Source organism: Urocitellus parryii, chromosome 7, assembly GCF_045843805.1.
Source record: "Urocitellus parryii isolate mUroPar1 chromosome 7, mUroPar1.hap1, whole genome shotgun sequence".
Taxonomy (NCBI): Eukaryota; Metazoa; Chordata; class Mammalia; order Rodentia; family Sciuridae; genus Urocitellus; species Urocitellus parryii.
Window position 1 is genome coordinate 73,500,523 of NC_135537.1, and position 11,167 is coordinate 73,511,689.

At 31.4% G+C, this 11,167-nt stretch overlaps 1 protein-coding gene across 5 annotated transcripts in view; it reads left to right on the top strand.

Moving 5' to 3' along the window:
• The window catches only part of Tmem68 (transmembrane protein 68), a 31,387-nt gene extending 20,473 nt beyond the window's left edge, over window positions 1–10,914 (top strand). For 4 of the 5 annotated variants that reach the window (XM_026394417.2, XM_077800662.1, XM_026394419.2 and 1 more), the window contains 3 exons: window positions 985–1,045; window positions 2,831–2,970; window positions 9,686–10,914. In XM_026394417.2, coding sequence (XP_026250202.1) covers window positions 985–1,045; window positions 2,831–2,970; window positions 9,686–9,790 — 306 coding nt within the window. In that variant the 3' untranslated portion in view covers window positions 9,791–10,914. The remainder of the gene's footprint in view (window positions 1–984; window positions 1,046–2,830; window positions 2,971–9,685) is intronic. The other variant, XR_013343932.1, reaches the window with a different exon arrangement.
• The last annotated feature ends 253 nt before the right edge of the window (window positions 10,915–11,167 follow it).

Consider the following 11,167-nt stretch of genomic DNA (forward strand, 5'->3'; position numbering starts at 1 on the left):
TAGTGACTGCTTAGTTATATGTAAGGTAATACAAATAGCTGTATCTGTTTTTTTCCTTCAGCCCGTAATTTTCAAAACTGAATAAGTTTATCAGCTTATTTAAATACCACAGACCCAAGCCCTACTCATTAAGGCAGGTAGATCTGTATTAGGTTAAAGCATATATATACTATCCAGTTCTATAAATAATGTGAACCCCCACTGCACATACAGTTTATCCATTCTAAAACATTTAATTCAGCATATTAGTGTATACATTAAAATGTTTATTTGGTTTTTAATATGTTAATATTCGTAGTGGCATAACTTCCATAGAATACTTCACAATATTTTATTATTTTATGGCATATATTCTTTCATTATAAAAAGTCACACTTATTGGTATTCATAGAAATATAAAAATCATGAACTTGTGAGCATAAATCCTCTAAAATTAATGATATAAAGAATTCTTTAACATACATTTCCTGTATTTGCAGCAAATCGTATATGCTTACTTTTCATCGATGTCAAACATTTTAAATTTAATAAGCTTACAAAAAGTGGTGTTTTACTAATTCCATGATAGCATCTTGCCAAAACCTCTTAAATTTATATAAATTTCCCTTAGAATCTTTCTTATAACTTAATTGAGCATACTATTCATTATTCTCCTAAAACCAATTTATTACATACATTTTATTTAATGAAATAAATGATTACTGTAATTTCTATTTTGAGTTTCAAGGATTTGTGTGGAATACTAGGAAAACAGATAAATGAAATATTGTATGTTGCCACTGGAGGGTAGTGTTTCCAATTTATATTTTTACAAATGACCAAGTTGAATTTAGTTTGATTAATCACACTAGTCAAGTGTACCATTATTTTTAAAATCTTATTCTGATGATTTCAAACAGGCCCTCAAAAGTTAGCCTTAGTGACTCAGTGGACACATTGAATGGACTTATTTATTTACTTTTTAATTCAAATTCTTTTCTTTAGCCCATTATTCCTATGTTTACACAAAATATTCGAGAAGGATTTAGATCACTTGGAGGAACAAGTAAGTTCTGATTCGTATGGTTTTTAATTATAATGTAATATTTAAAATATTTGGAATTTTGAACACTGTAAGGAATCCTTTTGAATTATTAAATATTAGGTAATGGATAGATTGCTTAGGTGTTTTCCTATATAAAGTCTAAATAACTGATTCTAAGTAACGGCAGTTCTTAGGTATTATATTTTTGCTGGACTGTTGTATACATAACTTGAAGTTTATCGGTAATGAGTTCTTTAAAACTTGAAAGCATTTTATCTAATTTATTATGTTATACCATGGTGATGAGACACAATATAAATTTATATACTATGGTATATGTATACCATGAGGAAGTTAAAAGCTTTAACAGTGAATGGTGCTACACGTTGAAGTAAGATTAACAACCTGAAGAGATGTCGTTTGCTTTGGTTTACTTTTGTCACTTAACATTTTTTTTTAGTATTTTTAACCATCTCTATTTATATTGATGAGATTTTTTTAATCTACCTTTAATTTATTGAAATAGAAAGCAGCTTTTAGTCATAGGAATGACAGCATTTGGAAATGTTTTTTTTCTTCACAATGTCTTATTTCTTACTTTGAAATTTTGTACCCTATAGTAGCTATCTACATAAAAGTCCTCTTTTGAAGAGTTTTTTAAATTGCTGTTGTTTCTTTTATATGTAATGTTATTTTGTGTTGATATTCCATGTTTTTTAAGTCAAAATTTTTTTTTCTTTAAAAATTTTTTTTCTTCCTTTTTTTTTCAAATTTAATATGGGAAGGCAGATTGATGTGATACTTGACATTTGTTGTGGAGTTCTTTCAGCCTATTTCTTCATAATTTAAATGGCAAACCAGAAATTATTTTACAGGTTGTTTCTTTAATTGTAAATAGTTTTTAAAATCATTTTTGACTGCTTTTAAAAATTTTCCTTGACTTTGAAGCTCAATATCTCAACAATTAGTATCTAGTTTTTTCTTTTAATGATAACTTTAGGTTTGATGGTGTATTTTATATTTACAGGTGTAAATAGTGTTTTCAACTTTAATACAGTATTTAACTATTAACTGTGTAGTCCATGTGGCTAACTTTTTTTGGATTCCCTTGATGCTGTTTTTTGTTTTTTGTTTGTTTGTTTTTTAAACTTAGTCCATCTGTTTGTTTTTGCCTTTTTATTACTTCCTTATTTAATTCTGCTAAATTTCAGATTGGTCAGGTAGCATTAAAAATTCTTTACTTTGATATATTAGCTTTTTTTTCTAACTTATAATAGTGAGTTTCAGTCTTTGCATAGTTTATCAGTGTACTATAGTCTCATGTTTACACAAATTTAATTTATACTCCCATCTTTTTCTTTTTTTTTATTCATGTAAATCACTTTATTTTATGTCTTTCCACTTTTTAACTTTCATCTTTTGGTTGCAGTCTTTACCCTTTGCTTTGCAATAATAGTACTTGGTTTGTCTTCAAATTTCCTTAGTTTTACTCTTTTTTAAAATTAATAGATTTAATGTTTTTATTTTTAGGTTTACTGAAACAAATTAAGTAGACAGTATAGGGATTTTTTTTTTAAAATGTATCCCCTCACCATCCTTCAGTTTTCCCTTGTAATATATTGCATTAGTACAGTATCATTTATTACAATTGATTGAAAAGCTCATCTTTTTAAAAAATATTTTATAATTCTAAGAAGCAATACTTTCTATTACTTTACTGTGAATCTTGCATAATTAATTTGAAAGTTTACAATTGTATGCTTCGAATATTTAATCAGTAAAAATGATTTTATTTACTTTAAACAGGGCTGTTTAGATGGCTTTATGAAAAATTCCGTTATCCGTTTGCTCCAATGTATGGCGGTTTTCCAGTGAAGTTACGGACTTATTTAGGTGATCCCATTCCATATGATCCAAAGATAACAGCAGAAGAATTAGCTGAAAAGGTGAATTATTTCATCTTCCTTAGTCTTAGGACAGATTTTTTTCAATTATTATTTAAAATTTCATAACTTATTTACTTATGTATTCTACAATCGTGTTCTTTGTCAATAGTTCTCAAGAAGTGATGATTTTCCATAGGAGATGGTTGGCAATGTCTAAAGACATTTTTTTATTGTCACAGTGGGCAGAAGTTGGAGGAGGTAGTGTTACAGACATTTATGGCTAGAGGCCAAGGAAAGAATTTATGGTCAGCTGCAGGACATCTATGGATATGGATCTATGTTTAGGGTTTTGGAAATATTGGGTTGAAATTAGGGTAAGGAAATCAAAATTGGTGTTGGAGATTTGGAAGTCATTTGCTCTGAGGCAGTCGTGGAAGTCTTAAGCTTGGCAACACAGGTTGAAGAAAGAAAGAAGAGGACTGAAGACATCTTGCAAGAAATGTAGCATTTAAGGAGGAAGCCAAGGAAGGAGAACAACTGAAGCTAACTGAAAGGGAACTGGAGCAGTAAGTAAATTTGTGTGATGGAAGTCAGTAGGGGTGAGAATGATCAGTAATACTTATTGTAAAGAAATCAAGGGAATAAGAATGAGAAAAGACAATTCCTTTTGCACTTATACTTTTAGAGGGTATATAATTACAAAAAAGCAATAAATGTCATTTGTTTAATCACTTAAAATGGGATGAATGTTTTGATTATGACTTTTATAACTGTCTTTGGTACATATATTAGTCTGATTTATTTTTAAAATTTTAAATTGTGATAAAAAGCACACATATTTAACCATTTTAACAGTTCAGTACATGGATGTTGAGCAATAGATTTCCAAAAGTTTTTCACTTTGCAAAACCAATTCTATACCTGTTGAACACAAACCTCTCATTTCTCCCTCCCCGTAGTTCCTGACAATCATTGTTCTACTTTTTGCTTCTTAGAGTTTAACTATCTTAGATACTTCATATGAGAGGAATCATAATTTTTGTCTTTTGGGAATTAGCTTTTTTTTTCACTGAGCATAAAATGTTTACAAGATTTATGTGTCTTCTAGCACATGACTGAATTTTCACATTCTCTAAGGCTGACTAATATTTACCCCATTTTCTCTATACATTTATCTGTTGTTGGGCACTTAGATTGTTTATGCTTGTTTTGACTCGAGTCTTCACTACTATGAATAATGTTACAGTGAACATGTGTGTGAAAATTTATCTGTTTTGAATTTTTTTGGATGTATATCCAGAAGTAGTATTGCTAGATCATAGAGTAATTGTATTTTAATTTTTTTTTCTAGGAACCTTCATTTTCTTTTTCATATTAGCTGTTACCATTTTACATTCTCACACAGCACATGAGGGTTTTTATTTTTCTAGATCCTTGCCAATACTTGTTATTTTCTTTTTACTTTTAACTATGGCCATCCTAATGGGTGTGAGGTGATATCTCATTGTGGTTTTGATTTACATTTCTCTAATAATTAGTGATATTGAGCAGCCAACTTTTTATATGCTTGTTGTCTCTTTATATGTAAACATTTTTTGAGAAATGTTCGTTCAAATCAGTTACCCAATTTTTAGTTGAGACAATTGTTTTATTGTTGAGTTGTAAAGCTTCTTTATATATTCAGCATATTAACCTCATATCAGATATGTGCTTTGCAAATATTCTCTCCCATTCTGTAGGCTACTTTTCAATTGATGTTTATTTTTTGTGATGTGCAGAAATTGTGAGTTTGATATAGTACCATTTGTCTATTTTTACTTTCTGTGCTTTTAGTGTGCTATCTAAGAAATTATTACCAAACCCAAAGTCAGTTCTCCTCTATGTTTTCTTCTAAGAATTTCCTACATTTTATATATTGAATTTTCTAGCACCATTGCTGAAGAGCCTGTACTTTTGCAACTGTGTAGTCTTGTCACTCTTGTTGAAGATCTTTTGGCCTTTATGTGAGTCATAGATTTGTGCTTCTTTTTTACTATTACTTCTTTGTTTTTGGCTATTTAGGTCCTTTCTAGTTTCATGTGAATTTTAAGACTTTCTTCTATTTCTGCAAAAAAAAGGTCATTGGAATTTCGAATCTGTATATTGCTTTGGGCAGTATGAATTCTTTCAGTTCATGAACATGGATGTCTTTCTATTTGTGTTTTCTTGGATTTCTTTTAGCAAGTTTTGCAGTTTCAGTGTCCAAATCTTTCTCCTCTTGGAGAAATATTTTAATTTTTTGATCCTACAGTTTTATTATTTTTCATTTCTGTGGTTCATTGAGATTTTATTTTCTGTTTCTATTGTTTTATTGTTCATTGTCAGTATAGAGAAACAACTAATTTTCGTGTATTGATTCTATATTCTGCAGCTTTGTTGAATTTGTTTATTCTGTCTTTTTGTGAGATTTTTAGGGTTTTCTACATATTAGATTATATTATTTACAAAGATGATTTTATTTGTTATCCATATACAGTCTAATTTAATCCTCATATCAGCCCTAATTATTACTATTTTTATTTTATTTTAGAACTGGGTTTGAACCCAGGGATGCTTTACCATTAAGCTACATCCCCAGCTTCCCATCCCCCTTTTGTTTTAGTTGTGTCAGGGTCTCATTAAGTTGGTGAGGCTGGCCTCAAACTTGATATCTTCTTGTCTAAGCCTCCTGAGTTGTTAAAATTATAGGTTAATTATTACTGTTTTATACATGAAAAAAACTGGATATTCATTCAGCATTGCTAGGTCATGCTACAGTTACAAAAACAACAGAATCTTAGAGGCTTATGATGATAAAATTTACTTCTTGTTGATGTTGATGGGCTTTAGCTGTAGCTTTGTCCATGTCCCTATCTTCATTGTTTTGAGATTAGGCTAAAAGAAAAGCCCCATGTAGAATGTTGCCATTTGTGTGGTAAAGGGAAAAGGTCAGGAATAGACCATGAGATGGTTTTCAAAGATTCTTTTTGGAAGTGACCCATTCATTCCTACTGGTATTTTATTGCCAAAGCCAGGACGCTAGACTTCTGTGAGGTAGGACCTGAAATCCTCCCACAAGGATGGTCAAGTAAAGAGGGGCCTGACAGGGAAAAGGAATAAATTAATACACCTGCCTTCCTAGGACTCATCAAGTTAGTCACTTAGAAGAGAATATGCAGCTGAAGCAACATTAATACTGTGTTAGATGAGACTGTTCACATGAAAGGTTGATAGGAAGATTCACAAAGGTAACATTAGTGATACATTTTATGCCTTCTTGTCCTTTAAGTAATTAAAATGGTTCATTAAGTATATTCAGTTTAGCTCTGTTGACCTCAAGGTAAAATCCTGACTTTTAAGGTCAGGGCATATTCTCCACACAGCATGACTCTTCTCTCATCCTGAAATGATGCTTTTCTAAGAGCTTCATGGTCTAAGAGCTATACCAGAGCTGAGACCTAACCCTTTGATTCTACTTCTACCCCTATACAAATTGTTGTTAATATATATCTTTGCTGCTCCCTAACAAATGCATTCTTTAGAATATAATTGAATTCTGTCTTGTTCTTTTAAATTGTCTTCCCGGCTATCCATTTGGATTTAAGTGGGGTTAGAACTATGTCGGAATACTTTTTTTTTTACAGACTACTTGTCATGGTCAAAACAGAAGGTAATATAGAGAGGGAAAAAATCCTGTCCTGAAAACTTTAGGCAGCAGGGTCACTTTGTGTAAATTAACTTCAGTGAACTAAAGTATGCTTGAAATCAAGAAAATCTGAAATTCTTCTTTTGTGAATGCTTTTTATGATTTCCAAGTCTTTTTAATGCCAGTAATGGAAGCACAAACTAGCAGAACAGATTACCACACATTTGAAATGATTAGCGTTGAAATTCAAGTTTATTTGTTTGTTTGGTTTGATAGTGCTGATTGAACCCAGGGGTGCTCTACCACTGAGCTACTGTCTTAGTCCTTTTGTTGTTGTTGTTGGCAGAGAGGGTACCAGGGATTGAACTCAGGGGCACTAGACCACTGAGCCACATCCCCAGCCCTATTTAGTATTTTATTTAGAGACAGGGTTTCACTGAGTTGCTTAGCACCTTGCTTTTGCTGAGGCTGGCTTTGAACTTGAGATCCTCCTACCTCAGCCTCCCAAGCCACTGGGATTACAGGCATGCACTACCATGCTCTGCAATCTTTTTTTATATTTTATTTGTCCTTTTTGTATTTTATTTGAGACAGTCTTGCTAAATTGCCCAGGCTGGCTTCAAACTTGCTTTCTTTCTGCCTGGCCTCCTAAGTAGGTGAGATTATAGAAGTGCACTGCCACACCTGGAAGCATCCATGTTTTATAGAAATGAGAACTCAGTTTTGAAATGGTCGATAGACTTTTCAGGTATTTGATTGTGGAGAAGTCATTTTCTAAACACCATCTAAATGTAAGTTAGTATATACTATAATAATGCCAAAGAGGACACTTGAATATTTCCTTAAAGTTCTCTCAGTCTTAATCTGTTGTTCTGTTTCTGTGTCTCTTTCTCTTTCTCTCTCCCTACATTATTATATGTACACCCATATGTAAGTACAGATTTATTTACATGTACAATTATTGCTAAGGTGGAGACAATGGAAAGGAGTAGATAGATTTGAGTACTATTCAGGGGATAAAACTAACAAGTGCTGTCAGTGGATTGGCTGCTGTGAATGAGAATCAGGAATTAAGGGTGTCCCGTAAGTTTTGGCGTAAGTGGGCAGATTCATGGTATTATCATTTGCTGAGAGAGGGAAGGAATTCAAGAAAGGACAAAAAATGTTAGTCTTAAAATTAAGCATGTTGAGGGTTGGGGCTGTAGCTCAGTGGTAGAGCGCCTGCCTCGAATGTTGAGGCACAGGGTTTGATCCTCAGCATCACATAAAAATAAGTAAATAAAGGTATTGTGTCCGTCTACAACTAAAAAAAAAATTTAAATAATTAAGCATGTTGAGTCTGAGGTGCATTTAAAACATCCAAGGGAAGTCATGTTGAACATAACAATCTGAAACTAATAAGATTGAAGGTGAAAATTTGGGAATCTTCAGCAAGTGGATGGTAATTGAAACTATGGAAATGGATCATATTACTGAGTCTTTGAATAATAAATCAGTGACTGGTTTTGGGAGAATGAATCTGTAAAAGGAAATTGAAAGGGAATAGCCCAAGAAAGATCAGAAAACCAGGAAAGTGTGAGGTTCCAGAAGCAAAAGCATTATAAGAAAGGGAAGACAGTGGTAATTTAGAGGGCAAGTAAAATGAAGATTAAAAACATGTCCATTTGATGTAGTGTCAGAAAGATATCGCTGGTTATCTTTGCAAGAGTTGTGTTTTCTTAATGGATAGCCCTGATATTTCTTTACCCCCAAATCTTTCTTTGACATTTCAATTTATAGCAATTTAAACTCCCTTCATGATTTAATTGGAACCTAATTTTAAACCTTATATCTAGCTTCTGAACACACACCTCAGACTCCAACCATTTGAACAGATTGACTTGCCATTCCTTAAACTGGTGATTTCCCGTGTCTTCGATCCTCATGCTTTCCTGCTCATGTGTTGTTTCCTGATTGCTACCCACCTAGAGGGCTCTTCTAAATATTTTTCACATTTCAGGTTATATGTATCACAAATGATCTCACATTTTAATTACTTTATACTTGATTCTTCTTATTCACTTATTAGCTCTTTTTAATATTAGAGACTTGTTTCACTATCATTATAGCTTTAAAAGATCTAATATTTCCTGAGGGATAAAATTTTAGAAATATGATTCATGAAATAAAATCTGCCTGTCAGTCATTCTGCCAAGTACCTGAAAACATCATTATAAGTTCATTTAGCCTTGTTAAACTGAATGAAGTAGTTCTCATTTTACAGATGCGAAAATTGGTTTGGAGAGCTATTTTAGAAATACATCTTCGGGTTAGGATTTATTGGTTTAAAGATTAGATTATAAAACTAAAAAGTATGTGTGTATTCATGCACTATTAACATATATAAATAAAGGTTTTAAAGAACCATAAACTGATTTAAAAATAAAAATTGTTGAAATTTCTAAAGCACAGCTTGAGAAAAGTTTTTGATATATGCTAATTGGCTTTTCCATTGCAATGACTTAATTAAAATTCCTCTTAAACTGTCTAGAAATTGAGGCATTGAACTAAAGTGTATCAGCTCAAGCTCATTCTTTGTTTTCCTGTTTCATTGCTTAATATTTTGGGTTATGTATAGTGATGAAAGAAAAATATAGTAGAGTTTATTAGTGGCTAGAGAGGATTAAATCTTTTATTCACCTATTAGAAGATTTCTTGTTACTTTCTTTCTTGTAACTTTTTCTTCAATTCATTTTAGTGTTTTCTGTGTGCAAGCCATTTTTCCATATTTTTATTGGTGCATTATAATTTTACATAATGGTAGGATTCATTGTTATACATTTGCTCATACTATATGCAAGGCATTTCTGTGGAGAAATACTAAGATATATCTTACGGAGCTTACAGTCTAGTGCAGAAAATAGCCAACTAGACAACAACTATAATTCAAGACTTAATAAATACAGATAAGAAATAAGATATTGTGTACCGAGAAGGAAATCATTCATTATGATAGGAGATGGGGGCCAAATTAAGGAGTACTTCTTGAAAGTAGTAGTCATAAAAATTTTTATCATATAAACTACATAGAGAACTTAAATAATAATGACTTTTCTTTTGTTTTCTTAATAGACGAAGAATGCTCTTCAAGCTTTGATTGATAAGCACCAAAGAATTCCAGGAAACATTATGAGTGCTTTGTTAGAACGTTTTCATAAAAAACAAAAGGTCAACTAGAAGTTGATTTAATTTATGATATTAATATGCTTGTGTCTATGGTACTGTCTTCTAAATTTTATAGATCCTGTAATTAGTATTTTTAAAAAATCATGTTGATAAGCATCTTTCTCAGAACTTGTGTATTTAAATTGTCAAATTTTTTTGCAATCAGTTGTGTCAAATTTAATTAGTAACTTGTTACATGTCTAATAATTCAGAAAATGATTGTATTCCATTTGTAACTTCTTAATGATTTATGATAAATGTATGGGTTCTTGAAAGTTAAGTTTTTAATTACAGAAGTTTAAGTTAAGTAAACATTCCTGAATAATGCACCTAATTTCTTTATGTGTCTGACTGAGATAATTTTGAGACAGGGTATAAGCTATAGGTTTTTGTACAGTTGCTTAAGTTAGAAAGGAAAAGTTTTAAAATCTGTTCCTCATTTCTTTCATGACTTCGGGCAAGTCATGCAATGTTTTTGTGCCTCAATAATTTACTTTTTAAGTCATGGAAATGCTATGGTAAGGAACACTACTTTAAGTTCTTTATGATTGATGACTATTGAACTGAAATTATAACCAAATTATGTCATATCTTATCCATGGGATGTTTGAATTTTTCCTTCGGGTATGATGTCCAGTTGCCAAGCACAACGAAAGATACGTACTGTTTTTCAAATTGAATAGAAAGAAATTAGGGAAAATATAATTTCTACTTGTTACCTTTAGTATGTATTATATTTTTGACAAGATCCTGTAAATATACAATATAGGGTGCATTGTCAGCCCTATAACATTATAAATCATTGTTGTGTTCTGCATTTTGTTTTAGAAGCTGATTCTAGGCTGAGGAAAGTGGAAATAAAACTCTGCTTTGGCTCAACACTGTAGTTCTTGCAGTTTGACATTTGTACCAGTCAGATGGCTTATTGTTTCAATAAAATATACTTACTTGAATGATGAATTTATGTGAACAGAAAGCTCTCTAAGTAGTTAATGGCTTTTGATTTGCTGTCTCCTTGAAGGTCGATTTTAAATAGTATTTAAACAGAAAAGTATCCAAAATCAAATGCAGTATCTCCCTTTTGTAGATGTTAAAGTACTTGGGTTTTGTATAGATTTTTGTATTACAAGTGTATATTTATGATATGTGTAAAATATCTATTAAACAATATGAAAATAAAAGTAAAGCTGAATTGTTGTTCATTGTCTTATGAATTGCATACGTGTCATTTTCTTATTATTTTTTTATATTTATTTTTTAGTTATAGGTGGACACAATATTTTATGTGGTGCTGAGGATCCAACCCAGTGCCTCATGCATTCTAGGCGAGCGATCTACCTCTGAGCCACAACCCCAGCCCTTTTTTATCATATTAAACTGATTTTATTG